Below are 20,197 nucleotides of genomic sequence, written 5' to 3' on the forward strand. Positions count from 1 at the left end.
GGAAGCAGGCAAACTCATCAACAAACCATCTCTTTTGGACACAATGCATTTCACTGCCTCATCATGGGATTCAGTGGAGCCTGTAATAATAGCAAATTGCTTCAAGAAAGCAGGCTTCGATGGTGGTGCCAGCAGCATTGTTATGGAAGTTGGTGATGAAGAGCCAGGGTGCTGGAAAACTATACAGGAGAAGATGGAGATTACTAGTAGTTTCAACGACTTCACTGCCAGGAGCGGACCATCAATGAGATCTGCAAGGAAATTCAGGCAGGAGATGAAGAGATTGAAGAAGAAGAGGAAGAGGTTGAGGAAGAGAATCCCCCAAGACCATCTTGCAGTGAGGCAAGCATCTGCCTTGAAAACTGACTCAGTTTATGGAAGGTTCAGTCAGTGTGCCTCAGAACACATGGAAGGCAATGTGGGAAATAGAGATGTTTATACTTCCAGAAAGCAGTAAAAACCTAAAACAGTCAACCCTGGACAATTTCTTTTCAAGTCGGAGCCTAGACTTTTGTGTTTGGAAATGTATTTAATGTCCAATGCAGTATGGAATTTACATAATGTATGGTTACCATCTACCGTTTTAACGTTCTTAGTATTTCTCCTTATCTCTTGTGCAAGGTTTTATATAATATGTTCCCTTCTCTTATCAAGTATTTTTATAATATAGTATATTCAATTATTTTACTTTATCTCTAAAAATACATGTCATGATAATCTAATATTTATATTGTGGCTTTCTTTTAGCAGCTCTTATACTGTATATCAGCCTATTTTGGTATTGTTCACAAACAAGGAAATCTGTTGGCTGCGTGTTTCACATGTATTTCGAAGTACAGAATAAGTTTTCAGGCATTACCCCTTTGAAGAAGTTTCCTGCTTAAGAAGGGGTGTTTTTTTGAAAACCTTAACAGAGTTTCACTGATTTAATATTGCCCCACCCTGATAAAAAGACAGGAGAATAAAATCCAGGCCAGTGAGATGAAATTTTTAATAAGTATGATAGGAAAGGCAAGAAAGGACACACTAAAAAAAAATGGGGATGTCAGGAAGAAAATTGCAGTAGAAAAACTTTCAGAGAGAATGGACAAAAATAAAATGAGACAGTACATAATAAGAGGATGGAAGTGAGAAGTATACCAAAGAAGATGATGGAGGCTAAGACTGAAGGAGGAGGAGGAGGTCATAAGGTAGACCTACACCAAGGTGGTTGGACTTGATCAAGAACAGGTTAACACGTTTACTGCTGGTCCTTTAGACTCTTGAATCACCAAGGAGCTGAAATCATTATTATATAAAGATTTCTATATGCAACAATGCTTATAAGTGTCGGTAGCATGGGCCTACAGCATACTCTGATGTTTATAAGCGTCACCAGCAGTGAATGTGTAAATAAGAAGGAACCTGGATTGGAACAGCTATGATGGCTAGATAAAGGAAGATGGAAATGTGCCGTTAATATCCCATCCTAGCTAGAGCAGGAATAATACCTTCAAACTATTGATGAGAGTCAAATTAGCCAATGTTATGTCATTGTAATACACTTTAGTTTCATTGAACACTTTATCATGGTTCTTCATGAGGGTATTAATATGATTGTTTTTTCGTTCCTCCACTTCCTTCAGCTCTACTCGGTGACTAAACTCCAGTTGCTCTCGTAATTCTTTTTGTTCTCTCTCATATTTTGCTTCTAACTCCTGGAATCTCAATTCATATTTCTCATGCACTTTGTTGATATCTTCGCTGTGACGCTGTGAACAAAAAAGCAAGTAGAATTAGTTCCAATAATCACTACATAAGCTAAGGAACAAATACAAAAAATAAGATATAAAATACAAACAACAGAATTTTTTCTTTAAATGTCAATAAAAATGTACTTCTATATCATGTTTTAGAAGAAGAAAAATGACAAATTTGAGTCAATGTTGATGAATTTGTGACATTGCAGGTGCTACCTACAATTGTAGTTGATATTTTCAGTGTCCCATACTCCTTGCCATTTTAAACTTTGAAGATCAGGAATTTAATTCAGAAGCAAATTTGGATATAAAAACGCACATTATTGCCAATAACTCTATACAACATTTCTAGGCTAGGACAGTGAAGAGACATTAAATCTGCTTCTCAGTCCTTCATTATTCTATTTTAGTTTTGAATCTGAACTGTGTATACCTTTAGTTCCTTGTGTCTGAATATACACTGAGCGGCACAAAAAACGCAACAACCAATAAATGATGTGTAATTATTGTGTAATTATCTATTTAATCACAGTGAAGCACTTCAACCAATTTTTTAAGACAGGGTATGGCATTGGCGTAACTTTGCAAGCAAACAATGAAGTGTTGATTGTTTATTGCACTAGCCTCAATTGTGTTTCCCCATGCAACCTGGAAAACATATCACTGGATGTGAGCCAATAATGTTTTCCTGCTCTTGTAACGCTTATTGTTGTACCTTTCATTGTTCCCCTTTCAATCACACGTGTTTGTAGCATCTTATTGTGATTGTCTTAATCAACTTTATGGAGTAAACATGCCATTAAGGCCTGAACAAGCTGCAAAAGCTGTTGCTTTACATTGCAGAAGTACTGAGGATTACACTTTCCACAATTTCCAAAATCGTACGAAGATATAGGGAAACTGGAGGCTTTGCAAGGAGACCAGGATCAGGCCCGAGAAGAGCAACATCAGAGAGAGATGACTGCTTCTTACAACTTCAAGTTCTCCGCAACCGTCACACCACTGCCGTTGAAGCACGAAATCGACTCCACCAAATTCAAGGGGTCAATGTTAGTGAGAGAACTGTTCGAAGAAGACGGGAAAAAGCCAATCTTAAGTCCAAAAGACCTGCTACAGGTCTGGAACTCACCAGAGAGCATCGCACAGCTCGACTACGTTTCACAAGGGAACATCTTGGCTGGACAGTACAACAATGGGATCAAGTGTTGTTCACCGATGAGTCGCAATTTGTCCTCTGATCACCTGACGGAAGAGAGAAAGTCTGGAGATGAATGGTATTCCCCTTGCACATTCTCATTCAGGACACCTTTTCAGGGTGGTTCTGTGATGGTGTGGGTAGGAATCAATACAGCTGCAAGGTCGGATTTGGTCTTCGCGGAGAATGGGAGCCTTACCGCACATTGGTATGTGGAGGAAATCCTTCTGGAGCATGTTGTGCCTTTCGCTCCATTTATTTTACACGAATTCACGACAATGCACGCCCACATGTTGCGAGAATTGTGCAAGAGTTCTTGGATGAAACAGGGGTTTGTGCTATGGCTTGGCCTGCTCAAAGCCCTGATTTGAATCCTATTGAGCACGTTTGGGACCATCTGGGGAGAAGAGCCCGTTAGCACTATCCACAGACCCTACAGCACCTGCAGAAAGCCTTCCTGGAAGAATGGGAGATGATTCCTCAACAGGACATTAACACATTAATCAGGAGCATGCCTGAAAGGTTGAATGCCGTCAATGGTGCAAGAGGTGGCAACACACGCTTTTGAAGATGCGAACAGGGGTCCCCGAGATTGCCTCTGAGGTCTGTGAGGTGAAAGTGTGAAGTGTATAACATCAAAACAGAAGTGCATTACTTTTATGAGCTTACTCAACATTTCCTTGAAATGTGCACCTCTGGCTTAATTTGTTCAATTTGTTTACAATCGTTTTTTCTTTTCATTGTTAGACACTTAGATGGGACCATACCACAATATTCTGTCATAAGATAGTGAATTGGTGTCATTAAAGTGTCATAAATTTAAAATAAATTTCAGTTTTGAAAGAAATTGAAGTGTTGCGTTTTTCGTGCTGCTCAGTGTATTATATTTTAACAATTTCAGTGATTTATGTAATTCACGTAACATCATCCTGAAGGCTGTGAGTTATAATGATCATAAAAGGTGACTGGAGACTGGTGGAGTTACTGAAGGTTACTGAAGGCTTTCAATCAGAATGCAATAAGGATAATTCAAGTCCTGTAATATGTTATGTGAGTGGAACTCTTGGGACAGAGAGAAAGAGTGGCCTCTGAAATGAAGTTTACTACCACACGAGAAAAGAATGAAGCTTCATCCAATTGTAGATTCCCTCAAATTTTTAAAACTTCCACCCCATATCAAGTTAGGTTTAATGGAAAGATTTCCCAAAGAAATGGAAAAATTTGGGGGTTATTACGAGTTTGTGAGGACGAATGTACCCGAGTTAAGTCATCGTAAAGTAAAAGAGGGTATTTTTAATTTCTCTTCAAATTCATAGTCATCAAAAGCTGTTTGTTCAAGGATATGCTCAGTGAAGTCAGAAAAGTGATGTAACATCTTCAAAGAAGTTTCCTCAAAATTTCTTGGAAATTTTAGTGAAATGTTAGAAACTATGTTAAGGGCATGCGAGATAACAAGCTGCAATGTGGCCCTTACAATACATTTTAGCACCCTCATATGACTTTTCCTGCCAAACTTTGAAGCAGTGAGCGACCAGCAAGCAGAATGTAACATCAGCAAATATCTAGAAAGATGATAAAGGAAGGAAACAGTCCCCTATTATGCTGTTGAACTATTGTTGGTTTCTATCGGAGAGAGATAGAGAGAGAGAGAGAGAGAGAGAGAGAGAGAGAGAGTTCTAGGCTCAGCTATAAAAGGAAGGGTTTATGAAAAACCACACACCATTTTAAATTAAAATGGACCATTTGAAACACTGCACGAAGTGACACTTAGAGAAATTACAAAATAAAACTATATTCAGTGCAGTTGCTTAAGAGTATGCTACAAGGCAATAAGGGATTTTGAATTTCATTTCCAGATTCTGGGTACATGAATTAGTAAAATTAGTCAACTTTCATTATTTTGTTGTCTTGTGTAATTAATTAAGGTTTCATCATTCAAAGAAAGGAATATAACAGTACCATTCTTCTAGCTCGTATTTCTGCCAGATGGCCCAAATGGAGATCCTTAAACTGTCTCTTGAGTACTCTCTTGTCATTAACGTACTCCTGCTCTTGTGATAAATAGCCATCCTGGGCCACCCTCAGGGCAACCATGTTCTCAGCCTAGAATCATACAGCACACAATTAAATCATTAACACATTTCAAAAGAACAAAGCATCAACACATACTACAAATTCTCAGAGGAAATCTCTAAATGACAAAAGATTTAATGAAAGGATTAACTTCTACAAAAATAAAAATGAACCACATACTGTGTATACAGTCCGTTATTAATACTTTCACTAGTGTAACCCAGATATTACTGCAGTCACTGGAGCCATCCTGGCTCCTTTTGGGTTTTGATCAGGGGTTTACGGCCAGATACCCTTCCTGAAGTCGTGTGATTTCGCAGGTGAAAATTTCAACCTAAGATCCACTAAGGTTTGGACCTTACCTATCTTGGTGGAGAGTCGGCAACTAAGTCACCACACTATTCATGCCCAATTCCTTTAATAATAAGAATACATTTTATCATCATCATCATCATCATCATCATCATCATCATCATCATCATCATCATCATCATCATCATCATTATTATTATTATTATTATTATTATTATTATTATTATTATTATTATTATTATTACTATCATCTGAAAATTAGAGGTTGACATCAGACAGGGGTTGTGCAGTCAGGATAATCAACATGACTCGTTGCCACCATGTTTTCATGAACATAATATGTATATTCTCACCCCATGCAACATAATTTTTTACATTAAAAACTCTGCCATTAAAAACTCAGCTTCGTTTCACACTAAATTGAAGATTAAATTTTTTATATTTGATTGTTATGTAACAGTTCAGAAATAATAATAATAATAATAATAATAATAATAATAATAATAATGACCTGGAAAAATCAAACCAAAATTCTTGAATGAAGAACTCAAACAATTCAAACTTTCTTCAGCTCATTATGGGTTTCTCTGCGGCCACTGAGGTCAACATGAATCATCTTGGGCTCCGGCCTATGGGTTTAAGACTTGGACGCCCTCCCTAACACCAAGTCATTTTTCAAGTGAAAATTCCATCACGAGGATCCACCAGCATTCAAATCTAGATCATCTGGATGGAAAGTCAGCAGCACTAATCAAAACTCCTTTCAATTTTTCAAAGAATTTTAGCTGTTTCTTTCTTCAAACAATAAAACTTCTATTACAATTTAAAGGAATACAAGCCAAGCAGGCAATATTCACATGCAAGGGGCATACTATATTGATTTACACACTTTTTTTCTCCTGACTGAGCTCGATAGCTCCAGTCGCTTAAGTGCAGCCAGTATCCAGTATTCGGGAGATAGTGGGTTCGAACCCCAGTCGGCAGCCCTGGTTTTCCGTGGTTTCCCATTTTCACACCAGGCAAATGCTGGGGCTGTACCTTAATTAAGGCCATGGCTGCTTCCTTCCCACTCTTAGGCCTTTCCCATTCCATCGTCACCATAAGACTTATCTGTGTCAGTGTGACGTAAAATAAATTGTAAAAAAGAAAAAAAAATTCTCCTGACATGGCTCATTATACGGCACGTGAAGACAGTCACAGGCAACAAGGACAGTGTTCCACCACTTGGTAGCATCACTGGCAAAGAGTACGAGAGCTACGCACTTCACAGCCCGTTTCCACCACCACTGTCAGTGTACAAGTGGATACCATTGAGTGCGACCATCAAGGACAGCGCTGAACCACTTGGTTCCTCTGGAGAGAGGGCGTAACCACTGCAGAAATTCATAGGTCACTGGTGGCAGCATGTGGAGAAGGCTGGAAAACAGGGTGCACACTGTTAGAAATGAGAAACGAGGAAGAAAAGTGACGGTTTCAACGAAAGCCAACATCGCCTGAGTAGAAATGGCCATCCAAGAGAACAAATGCATCACATTCTCAGAAATGGAGGCAGCCATACGGACTTTCCAGAAACACCCTCCAACGCATTGTGCACAACCACCTTCGTCTACCAGATGGGTTCTAAAACTCTTGTCTGGAAAGCAAAACCAAATGCATGTGGAAGTGTGCAGCAACCTTTCATAATGCCCCGTACGAGATATGCCAGAGCTCATGTCCAATTTTGTGACTGGTGATGAAACATAGCTCTATTGCCATGAGCCGGAGATGAAACAGCAATCGATTCAATTGAAGCATAAGGGCAGTCCACCACCAAAAGAAATGTCGAACAGCGGTCTCAGCTGGCAAGTGTATGGCTACAGTGTTCTGGGACACGAAGGGTATCATCCTCATTGACTGGCTGGAATTAGGGGCCACAATTAACAGTGCACCATATATAGTAACCCTTAGGCACTTACATTGTGCAATTCAAAGTAAGTGGCCAGGAAAATGGGCAATAGGTGTGCTTCTCCAGCATGACAATGCACGTCTCCACACTAGCCAGGAAACCACTGCTGCCATTGATCAGTGCTGCCACACCCACCATACTCTCCAGACTCAGCAGCTAGTGACTATCACTTGTTCCAGGCTAAGAAGAAACTTCTGCGTGGTCATCGTTTTGCAGACTTTGAAGAACTGGAAACAGCTGTCCAGGCATGAGTGTACAGCATTCCAAAAGAATTGTTCCAGAAGGATCTGGAGAGGCTGACACACTGAAGACAAGAGTATGGATGGTCACAGAGAGAGTATGTTGAGAAGGTGGACCTATCTACTGTTGTGTGACTTGTCCTAATATGTCAGAAAAAATAAAAGTGTTAATCAGTATACTGTAATCTGCCCTTCGTACTATCTTAAATATCATTCAAATAAAATTAGGTTCACCTTATATTCTCCTTCCTTCATCTGGTGCTCATACAACAGGTGTTTTACTCTTTGCTTGTAGACCTTAAGCTCATCATGATGTCTCATTTTTAACTCCTCTATTGATCGGTCTTTATTCCTGTGTTAGAGAGAAATAATCTGCATCACTGGAGTACATAACCATTGCAGATAGAAGTATGACAACACATACAAGAGACACTTGAATCTAACACTAATAATTCATTGCTAAGTAACATTTCAAATGACATAATAATATATACCGGAGTTCAGCACGGCAATCGTCTAGATGTTTGCGTGTTACAGACCAGAATGTTCGTAGCTTATCTCTTTCAAGCATGAAAAAGTTACGTTCTTCACGTTCCCTCTCCAGTTCCTCTTGAAGTCGAGAGATAAATACTTCTAACTGCTCTCGGGTCATCTCTGCGATAGGTACACCATCTAGAATAGACCCACCAGCAGATTTCTTTCCACTCTTTCCACCACTTTTCTTTTTTGGAGGCTGTAACATGAGCAGTGTAAAATGAATTTATTATTATCTGTTTTATACCACTAATTCAAAATATCATCACTCATCAAATGCAGTAAGGACTGCTCTAAGTTACCATTTATGACTTTCCCATACTTCGCACAAATAATTATGCTCCATCTTTAGTAACAATATGGTCATGCTCCCCAATGATAACGAATTGCACAAGCAAACAATGTCCAAATAAATAAACTTGTATCAACTAATACAGTATGTCTACTTATTTTCAAAAATGGAAAATATGTGTAAGTACCAGGTAAGCATGTTTTTTTTGTCCACTAGTAGCTACTGTCACCAGCCAAATAATAATTTATCAGAAAGGGTTTGTGTGTACACACACAATCGCGACCTGCAATTATGAATTTATGGTGACAGAACATAAAAGTTATACTGTATGACATTAGATCTCCTCATGATGTATCAGTGCAGCACTTTTCTAAGGTCCTTTAGGCTGTCTGCCTGTTAGCATGCTCCCTTCTCTCTCTATTCCTGAATTATCACAAAAAATTATGATAATTCCTAAACCATTTAAATTATATATATTGTAAAGAGTATTAATATCTGAAGCTGTGAAGCAGAAACGGGTTTGTTGGGGACTGAGAAGAAATGGGATTGATGAGGAGAGAACCAGTCTCTTTGCATATGGCATTCCATGAAGATATGAAGATTGTCCTTGTCCTTTGTATTTTCTATCTATTTCTCCTCTTCCAACACTGACCTGTCATTTTTTGGTCCTATTTGTGTTTCTTTTGATGTTTCTATCTTCCTATTAATGACCTCATTTGTACTTGTTTGTTCTTTGCCATTATTTATCTTAATAAAGTTATTAATCTCCCCATGGCACTCCAACTCTGAAGAGTCTTGAACTACAAAGCAACTGTTGCTCAGCCCAGAGGCCTGCAGATCACAAGGTGATGCGCGGTCAGTGTGAGAATTTCTCTAGGCTGTTATTTCTGGCTTTCTAGACTGGGGTCGCAACCTAGCAGTCAGGTAACGCCTCAGCTGTTCTCATGTAGACTGAGTCGATCTTGAACCAGCCCTGAGATACAGATAAAAATCCCTGAACTGGCCAGGAATCGAACCCAGGGGCTTCGGGTAAGAGGCAGACGTACTAACTCTAGAAGATTATTAAGGTGCACAAACAATTTATTTTGATAACAATTACATGATTAATGGGATTCATCTGAAAATGGCCAAAATGACATTTATTCTGCAGATTATATAGGGATCATAAGAACGAGTCAAAACGAACCTCAATAACTCTGAAAGCATGGTCTTCATTTATGAGTAGTCTGGCTCCATGGCTAAACGGTTAGCGTGCTGACCTTTGGTCACCGGGGTTCCGGGTTCGATTCCTGGCAGTGTCGGGAATTTTAACCATCATTGGTTAATTTCCCTGGCACAGGGCCTGGGTGTATGTGTTGTCTTCATCATCATTTTCATCATCATCACGACGTGCAGGTCACCTACGAGCATCAAATCATGCTCCCTTCTCTCTCTATTCCTGAATTATCACAAAAAATTATGATAATTCCTAAACCATTTAAATTATATATATATTGTAAAGAGTATTAATATCTGAAGCTGTGAAGCAGAAACGGGTTTGTTGGGGACATGAAACTGATAGATTACAAAATCAAAAGACCTGCACCTGGCGAGCCGAACCCATCCTAGGATTTACCGGCACTAAAAGCCATACGCCATTTTATTTCATTTCTGAGTTTTTCTGAAGCACATCAACCACAGATGCCACAATGAAAATGCTTTAATCCTTCATTTTCAAAATATATAAAGCAAGTCTTGGTTTCTATATCAATGTCATCTTTAAAGTGTTTGCAAAGTTTCTGAAATTCATAGTTTTACTCGTACGATAATAAGAAACTGTTCTGCATTTGCCATTGTACCCATCTAAATGGTATCTTATGGGAACAAATCGCGATTTGCTTTAATTTGCATAAATTTCATGCATACGCATGGACCAGTTATCAGCTGCTAGCCAGGCTGTCCTGTTGAGAGCAATGTGAGCCGGAACTGGGTCGAGCTGCCAAGGACACATGAGCTACGTCACAGAGGTGTATTCGTCACGCAAGAGAAGTTTGGAGAAGGGGCGACAGAATTCTGGAATGATCCATACTCTTGCAAGAGGGGACAAATCATATTTAAGCTAAAATCTCGACCAATAGAAACTCTAATTGGGAGGCTACGTCACTTTACTTGTTCGTTGGTCGAGAGGTAAACATTGGTATGGTGTGAAGGAGCGAACAGATATGTTAGCAAGATAACAATTAAGTAAAAGGTTCCACCTGATCGATACTTTTTTATTATTTAGCCTTTGGCTAAATTTATGTCATTAAAAACTTACAGAACATAAGATACCAAGAACACGTTAATGCGGAAAGACACAGGAGGTTTTCAGCAATGGGTGAACATATGAAAGAGACAGGCCACAAATTTACAAATATCAATCAGGATCTTGCAATCATCAAAAGACTAAATAAAGGAAGACTAATGAATAATTTGGAAAGTATACATATATTTTTGGATAAGTTGTTTAATAAGGAAAAAAAGAATTTTAATGAAATGAACGAACAAAGAAACCCCTTGTTTGAACACATTTTGAGATGCATGGAATTAGTAGAAGGCAATCGAATACGCCCAGTGAAAGTAGGAAGCAATCACAAAGCAGCTACATCACAAATAGAAGCCAACCCCCTGCACATGACAACAAATGACAACACGCCTTCACTTCCCCTTCCCCCTCCAAACCAAGCCAGCAAAACGTCCTCGTCACACAGCTACTACACAAGGTCAAGGATGGCAGAGACAGATACAAACACGTAAACATCAGAACAAGAACGAATAGGACAGGGGTAAGTTTAAATAAGTTTTTCACAGTATAAATTAACTCCTTTAGGAAACACATTTCCAGGTATTCACAATTAACAAACACGTTTTCTCTACCGGTTACAGGTAGTAAACCAAACTCCTGACTTAATGATTCCGAATAAAATTCGTACAACGAATAATTGGATAGGGGTATGTTTTTAATATTTACAGTTTCATTTTTAAAATGCAAACAATTTCTTTAGGCAACATACCCTCAAATAATTTTTAATTAATAGTAACATTTTCCTGCCGGTTACAGGTCGTACTCCAAACTATCCAACTAAATGAAAACTGAACAATTCGACCAACAATCTACATAATCTTCTCCACCAAACAGTAAGAAAGGTCTAGAAAAAGAAGGAACACTATACCATCAAGAAAAGTGCGCAAGAGCATTAACGGAAAACTGTTGAACTTAATAATGAACCAGTGCAAGTGACAACGAATGAAATCAAGGATGTTTTAGTTCAGAATAGTTTTTAATTTATGTCATTTTAATCTTAACTAACAAACGCCACCCCCCTACCCCCAATCCACCCTCCCTCACCACTTAAACGTCCCTTACTAACACATTTTAATTTTAATTATGAAATGTTTTATGCTTTTTCACCTAAGCTTTAAGCGAAACAGCTGATGATGATTGCTAAGCAATCAAAACATGTTCTGTAAGTATTTAATGACATAAATTTAGTCAAAGGCTAAATAATAAAAAAGTATCGATCAGGTGGAACCTTTTACTTAATTGTTATCTTGATTACAATATCGATACGGAATGAAGTGGATAGTATGTAATACAGATATGTTAGTATGGTGTGAGAGAGGCGAAATAGTAGTACGGTGTGAAGGAGCAAATAGATACATTAATACGGTGTGAGAGAGGCAAAATAGTAGTATGGTGTGAAGGAGCGAACAGATACATTAGTACGGCGTGAGAGATGCGAAATAGTAGTACAGTGCGAAGGAGCGAACAGATACATTAGTACGGTGTGAGAGAGGCAAAATAGTAGTACGGTGTGAAGGAGCGAACAGATATATTAGTACGATGTGAGAGAGGCAAAATAGTAGTAAGGTGTGAAGGAGCGAACAGATATGTTAGTGTGGTGTGAGAGAGGCAAAATAGTAGTACGGTGTGAAGGAGCAAACAGATACATTAGTACGGTGTGAGAGAAGCGAAATAGTAGTATGGTGTGAAGGAGCGAACAGATACATTAGTACGGTGTGAGAGAGGCGAAATAGTAGTATGGTGTGAAGGAACGAACAGATACATTAGTACGGTGTGAGAGAGTCGAAATAGTAGTACAGTGTACGAGAGCGAACAAATACAGTCTTCTTCTTGTTTAGTCATGAACAGTCATATTATTTTTCTGGTATTTTCTGAAGTCAAGGAATGGACATTTTCTTTTGAAGGAGTCTAAATGATACAATTTCGTCTGGAAGGAAACGTCTTGAAACTTCGAATATGTTTACCCAATTTTATGGACTTGGTTTGTAAATGTCCTAATGAGTTAGTATTTTGATTTCGAATTTGAATTTCATTCCATAGTTTTGTGTGGATTGCTCCGTTCTGAAGTACACTTGGAATATTTCAAGTCTACTTCTTAAAATACACAATTTGTTTATTAAATAGCCACCTATTCAGTACTATAAAATCCTTATAATTAGGATATGATCTTTTTTACATTAGATTATAATGGGGACATGTTTTGATTGTATTACAAGCATCATCAGCCAATTATATCTTCTCTATGCTAGATCAGGATCCTGATTTGTTATTTATATATGAGATTATCCCTTAAGAGTCTACTAATATTTACATGTTATCATTAAATTCTACACAGTTATTTTTATTAAAACATTCAACATTAGACTGTAATGTGTGAATTGATTAAAAACAGTACATTGAATATTTTCTATGCTGAACTCTCTTTAAATTCTTATCTTCTTGACCTCAATGAGAGAATGAAAGTTATAAATATAATGTCATAATACCGGGTGGTACAGCTGCCCCTACTTTTTCCCGAATATATGCAACCAGCTAGGACGTAAATGCCTCTTAGTCCCATCTTGCGCAACACCTTACAGCAATGTTATGTGCAGTTAACCCGATGTAGACTTCTCCGCACAATGGAAAAATGGTACAAGAGGCAGTAAGTGAGGTCCATCTCAAAAACACTGTACCATTGTATGTAGAGCGGTGTCCAATACTCTACTAATTTTTACAAAATGTTACTATACTGTACAAACCATAAACACGCCTATAGCTGTCGGTAGAGAATTGCGCACCTGATTGGTCCAAGAGGCCATTTTCTTTTGATAGAAAGGGCAGTCGTGGTATCATAGAAAATGTGATAGGGTAAGACCAATTACAGACATGTCAATGCACCACCATTTTGTGCAGTCTTATCACATCGAAATTGATAGAAACGTGTTTTGCACTGTAGTTTATAATCTGTGGCACGCAAATGCTGTACAGCAGATGTGATAGCTTACGCCATGTAATTACTACCGTTAGAGCGATCAAAAAAGGCATAAAACGGGACCATACGGCTGTAACTCATCAGTAACTTGTCGAAGCGGTAACTTCCGCTCTCCTCGTGAATACAGAGTTACAAGGACGGGGCTTGTACGTTGCAAATAGCTGCGCGGAATTACGTATGGAAGACGTACCTCGATAGGTTACTTGAAGCAGGAAGGGTTCCAACCATTCTTGAGTCATGCATTTTTTAATGTCACTTCGTATTCGCCTAGGCATCGTTTACGAAGACCTTTCTGAAGTCTCCGATATTCTTCTACGGAAGTTATAATAAACAGGTATCATAAATAACGTCACATACGCACCGATTGTGAATACCACCTGAAACATGACGCTGGACTCATTCAACCAAGTAACGCGTAGAAAATGGTTGCAACTATCTGGGCGTAAGAGAGACGCGATTATTTAGTTCACTGTGGTGTTTGCACATTCAAGTTCAGAACTTTTAACATCAACGATCAGTATCGAAGTGATAGCCTAGTTAATTCCATTAGTACAGAGCTACGAGACCAATTCTTTGTCGCCTGCAGTGGCTACATGGCACCAATCGCAGCGAGCATACGATATGTTAGCAGGCATTTAGAGTTCGAATCTAGTTACGAGCTTTTAATTTTATTTTTATATTATACTTGTAAGGCCATTCGTAATAAATATTTAACGTTCTTAAGTCACAAAAGTAATTTGCCACCTTTACAAAGAAAGCATACATACGAAAGGAATAATAACATGCAACTTCCATATGGCAAACGTCTACAGGGAATGAAGCGCAGTGCACGTGTTGTCAACATTTTGACCCACCCACTCAACCAAGCAACTGCGCACGTTCGACTCGAAGACCAACTAACAGCGGTCTACACTTCATACGTAGGGCACATGAAACAGCATATCGTAATCCTACAGCAACGTGTGAGCACGTACTGTACGGTTAGCACGAAAGCAAACATTATGTATTCACGGGATGATTATGTGAATATGCTACTACTTTATGGAGAAGCAAGGCAAAATGCACGGGAAGCCAGACGCTTGTATCAAGAACGATTTCCTGGACGAAGGCTGCCAACTGCAGATACATTTCGACGTGTTGAAAGACGGTTGCGTGCAACAGGGTCATTTCATACATTACCCCCCATTCGGGATGCTCCAGTGACGTCTGGAAATAACAACGAAGCTGTTCAAAATGCAATTGCATACAACCCGCACACAAGCTCACGGGCCATAGGAAATGAACTGAACATCAGTCATGTATCTGTACTGCGAATATTGCACCGCCATAAATTCCACCCTTTCCATCAACAGCTGCACCAGGAACTTCACGGAGATGACTTTCCAAAACGGATAGAATTTTCGCAATGGATATTACAAAGAGTTGAAGCTGATGCGAATTTCTTAATGGACATTCTCTTTAGTGATGAATCCAGATTTCACAACAACGGAACTGTTAATAGTCACAACTTCCATTACTGGAGCGTTGAAAATCCTCACTGGATCAGGAGAGCTCGATTTCAGGTACAATGGGGCGTCAACATGTGGTGCGGGATACTAGGTGACAAGATAATTGGACCATATTTCTTCGGAGGAAACCTCACGGGACGACGCTATCTAGAGTTTCTTAGTGAGTACCTCCCACTCTTATTGGAAGATGTGCCCCTTATAACACGGTTACGGATGTGGTTCCAGCAGGATGGAGCTCCCCCACACTGGTCGTTGGCAGTACGGAACCACTTGCATAGGACATATCCTGGACGATGGATTGGACGAGGGGGTCCGGTCACATGGCCGGCTAGATCACCTGACCTTACTCCACTCGACTTTTTCCTCTGGGGTTATTTAAAGGAAAGAGTCTATGAGCAGGAGCCTGAGAGCCCGAATCATTTACGGCGGCTCATCACGGAAGCCTGCAGGCAGATTCCACCACATATGTTGCAGCAAGCAAAAGAATGTCTTTCCTCCACCGTGCTCAGATGTGCATTAACGAAGCAGGTGGTCATTCTGAACATTTGCTTCATTAATCGAATGGCCATGCATAAGCCCATCGCACTGCTGTCGGTACAATCTCACTTTATTGCAAATAGCTCTTTTAAGAGCTCCTTAAAAAACAAACATAGCTGAGTACCTGCAATATGAGAACTGATCATGATTTAGATTTGTCGTCAACAACACGACTCTCACGAACATCAACAACGCAATAAAAATATTCGTCGTACACAGGACTCGAACCGCCTACTAACGAACACCGGTACTCTCCTCTAACTTTTAGCAAGCTCGGCTATCACGGGTTGCTGTTTAGCGCTGTTGTGTTGCTGCTACTTCTAGTCATTCACCAATAATATTCTCTGTACAGGACGTTTCTGCGACACATAATTTTCACGATTCTGTACCATCAATCGGTATTTTATCATTAATGCTGATTTGCTTGACACGAATAAACGAATTATGGAAAGCGTTGTAAGAGCAGACATTGTTGTGAGTAGTCACGGTCAATATTTTTAGGCTCAACTATAATCTGCGGGTTGGATAAAACTGCGTGAATAGGGGCAGCTGTACCTCCCGGTATATCTGTAGTAAATTACTGGTTAAACACAACTCTTTAAATATCTAGTAATGTTTACAAGTTTATGACATAAGATTCTATACAGTTATTTTTCATTATAACATTCAACATTAGGCTGTGAAGTGTGGATTGAGCACATCACATTGAATACTTTTGTATGTTAAACTTTCTATAATGTTCTTATCTTCTTAACCTGATTTACTGATTGTCTAAACATGGCGGATAGATGTGTGAAGTGCTCCGAGAAATTTAAAGATAATAATGTGAAGGTAAAGTGTAAAAAGTGCCTTAAGTGGTTTCACATGAAGCAAGAATGCATGAGGTCAACCAAACATGAAATAGATCGCCTGCTTAGTCTTACAAAAAAGGATAGGCTTTGGATATGTTTGACCTGCAACTCGGCATCACTCGAACCTGAGCTTGACGTTCCGCCAGACTCAAATGTACAAGACTCCATTTCCACAAAATTCAACATAATATTAAGCAATCTTGGTGAACTAGAATCAGTGTATAATGAACTGAAGGCTTCTGTCCAATTTGTCAGTGACAAATTTGACGATTTTAATATTGAGGTGGGCAAAATGCAATCAGAACTGATAGTGCTGAACACCACAGTACAAGACTTAAAATCGAATAACTACACCCTTTCTGGAGAAGTGACACAGCTGAAATTCGACGTTGAAGAACTAAAACAATATTCAAGAGCAAATAATATGAAAATATCTGGGATTCCATACCACTCAGAAGAAAATTTAACTGAAATTGTCCAGAAAATTGGAGACATCCTGGATGTACCAATACATCCGGACAGCATCGACACTGTTCACAGGGTTTCTTCTTTCAACAAAAACAGTGTGAAGCCCATAATCGTCAGATTTGTCCATTGCTCAAAAAAGGATGCTCTTTTGAAATCAGCAAGAAGCCAGAAGATCCTAACCTCTTCTCTCCTAGGCCTTGGTGGTCCAAAAGTGAATATATACTTGAACAAACACCTTACGCCCTACAATGAATCTCTCTTCAAGAAGGCCCGTGATGCTAGGACAAAGGGAATTGAATGTGCATTTGTGAGACAAGGGAGGATTCTGGCAAAAATCTCTGCCACCTCCCTCGAAGTGTTTACAATAAAATGTGAAGATAATATTGAAAAATTGATTAGGCTCGCAGCATGTAGGCCTAAATGAGCTGTCAGTCTTCACAGTTTCCTTCTTATGTTTTATATTTAAGTATGTTTGTTTCTCTTCCTCCTTTTTAAACTACACTAATGACAGAAAGACAATGGAAATTATACTTTCTATATAGTGACTTGGTTACCTCACTTGAAACAATTGCTCCATCCTTGAGAATAATGTATCTCAATTCTCGTAACATACGAAATGGTAAGTTAGAGATGATTGCTGATCGCACAGAGTTAATTCAGAATATCGACTTTATAGTTGTTATATGATATAGATGTTGATTCCCAAAGGGAATCTGAAATATTTGTTCCGAATGAGTAAATTTATAATACCAATATAAATGGTCCATTATTGGACATTATAAATTTTCTGGCTAACTCATTCCTGGTTGCCAGCGTTTCGCCCCCGTGTGCTAGGTTGGGCTCATCTGTTGGTACCTAGCACACCTACCAAGACGCTGGCTAGTGCATACCGTGTTGTTGGTGACTTTAACATTTCAGTTTAGAATTGTAGTGTAGATACAATATATTAGATAGTATCTTGCCTGTTATATTCGTGTGCAAATGGCAGGTTTCATTTCTATTACAGCATAGTAGGACAAAGTAGTACTAATATTAATCTGTATAGTGTTTAACATTGTTGGTACCGAGCTCGATAGCTGCAGTCGCTTAAGTGCGGCCAGTATCCAGTATTCGGGAGATAGTAGGTTTGAACCCCACTGTCGGCAGCCCTGAAAATGGTTTTCCGTGGTTTCCCATTTTCACACCAGGCAAATGCTGGGGCTGTACCTTAATTAAGGCCACGGCCGGTTCCTTCCCACTCCTAGCCCTTCCCTGTCCCATCGTCGCCATAAGACCTATCTGTGTCGGTGCGACGCAAAGCAACTAGCAAAAAAAAAACAAAAAACCCACTGTTGGTAATATTTGAGTACCTACCGGTAGTTCTTGCGAATATCTAAATTTAGGCCTAATTGGAATTTTTATTTCTATTTGTGCATAGTAAGAAAGTAGGATTTGTCTGAACGTAGTTTTAACATTATTGTAGTGTAGTATAGTAACTTATTAGAAATTAGAGTGCCTATTGTATAATTTTGAGTAGTTTTGTGAATTTCGAACTTGAATGGTAATTTTCTTTTCTGTTTTTGCTTGGTAATAACCTGTTGTAATTAGAATAGTAATTAGAATACGTAGTTTAAAATTATTGTAGCATATTGTAGTAACGATATCTGTACTTAGTCTGAATGTAGCTTAAAATTATTGTAGTGTATTATAGCATCTTATTAGAAAGTAGTGTGTTTATTCTCTTACTGTGAAATATTTGTATAGCATAGTACGGTTTCTGTGGTATCTGTAGTAACTTTCTTACTAAAATTCTGTTGTAATTAGGGTAGACTTAACTGCAGTTAAGAATTGTATAATTCTTGTGTATTATTCTGATTCCAGTAATTAACAGCAATTTTCATTGTTTTAGCGTGTTGTAGGAATAAAAATAGTACAATTAAGTAGTAGAGTAGTGTAGTAGCAGTAGTAGCCTATATTAAATAACTTACTGTTGTGTGATCTTTGTGAACTAACCTAGACAATAGTTCTATCCATTCATTTTTATTTTGCGCAGAATAAGTTATCTTATTTTTCCTTTTCTTTTCATTATTTAGTAAAAAATGGCTAAGCAGTGTGAGAGGAGCGACTGTGGGTGTGGCCAGACATTAAGGTGTATGAGGGAGGAGTTGGAGAGCTTGAGGGAGATAATCAGGATTCTCTCAGAGGACAGGAAGAAAAGTACGCCTCCAAACAATGTACAGGATACAGTAAGTGTAATAGAGGGATTGGAAGGAAAGGGGGGAATTGTGGAAGACAGATGGTCTAATGTTTTAAGGGGAAGGAGATTGCAGGCCAAGGGCTCCATTCAGTATCAAAATTCAGGAGAGGTGTCGGTGAGAAATCGGTACAAGTCACTGCAGGTAGAACAACCAAGGGAAGACGAGGAACAGGGAACTGTTGCCGAGAAGTTTGGAAGCAGGAGAAAGTGAAGAGGTAGGAAAGGGAAATGCAGAGTACTGGATAGGAAAAGACAGGTGGAGCAGGGTCATGGGATGGAGGAAAGGGAGGAGGAAGTAGCTTCTGCAGCTGTCAGGAAAGATAGGACTGACCAGGAGGGGAGGGCATCAAATGAGGTGGGTAGGGTTGAGGCTCTGGTTATGGGGGATTCTATCGTTAGACATGTCGGGAAAGTGTGTGGAGGAAAGGGTACCAGAGTAGAGTGTTATCCAGGAATTAGGTTATGGCAAATGTTGAGGAAAGTAGAAGAGAGTGAGGAAGGAAAGGAGAAGGTGGTAGTGTTTCACGTTGGTACTAACAACGTAAGGCAAGCAGGTATAAGTACCAACATAGTTGAGGATGTGTGGGATCTGGTAAATGTAGCACGGATGAAATTTAAGAAAGCGGAGACTGTTATCAGTGGAATTCTGAGTAGGAGGGATACTGACTGGAGGGTGACTGGGGATTTCAATGAGGCTATGGAGTGGGTAGGTGGGAAACTGGGAGTGAAATTTCTAGATCCTAATGGGTGGCTAGGAGATAAGGATCTGCACTCAGATGGCCTTCACTTAAACCGCAGTGGTACATATAAGTTAGGAAATTTGCTTAGAAGGGTCATACGGAGGTACATTCAGGGAAACAGAGTGGCCTAGGGAGCGGTGTTAAAGGAACAGGGAACTGGAAATCAAGTAGGGATGACATAAAACTGTTAGTGCTCAACTGTAGAAGTATTGTAAAGAAAGGAATAGAATT

General features: G+C 39.2%; 1 protein-coding gene across 1 annotated transcript in view; it reads right to left on the reverse strand.

Annotated features, from left to right (window-relative positions):
- The window catches only part of Gas8 (Growth arrest specific protein 8), a 175,231-nt gene that overhangs the window by 70,635 nt on the left and 84,399 nt on the right, over positions 1-20,197 (reverse strand). Inside the window, exons 2-5 of the mRNA XM_067142334.2 lie at positions 7,998-8,236; positions 7,738-7,855; positions 4,894-5,037; positions 1,491-1,751 (exon numbers count right to left, since the gene is read on the reverse strand). Of these exons, the coding sequence (XP_066998435.2) occupies positions 1,491-1,751; positions 4,894-5,037; positions 7,738-7,855; positions 7,998-8,236 (762 nt within the window). The remainder of the gene's footprint in view (positions 1-1,490; positions 1,752-4,893; positions 5,038-7,737; positions 7,856-7,997; positions 8,237-20,197) is intronic.

Source organism: Anabrus simplex, chromosome 2, assembly GCF_040414725.1.
Source record: "Anabrus simplex isolate iqAnaSimp1 chromosome 2, ASM4041472v1, whole genome shotgun sequence".
In the NCBI taxonomy this organism is placed as follows: Eukaryota; Metazoa; Arthropoda; class Insecta; order Orthoptera; family Tettigoniidae; genus Anabrus; species Anabrus simplex.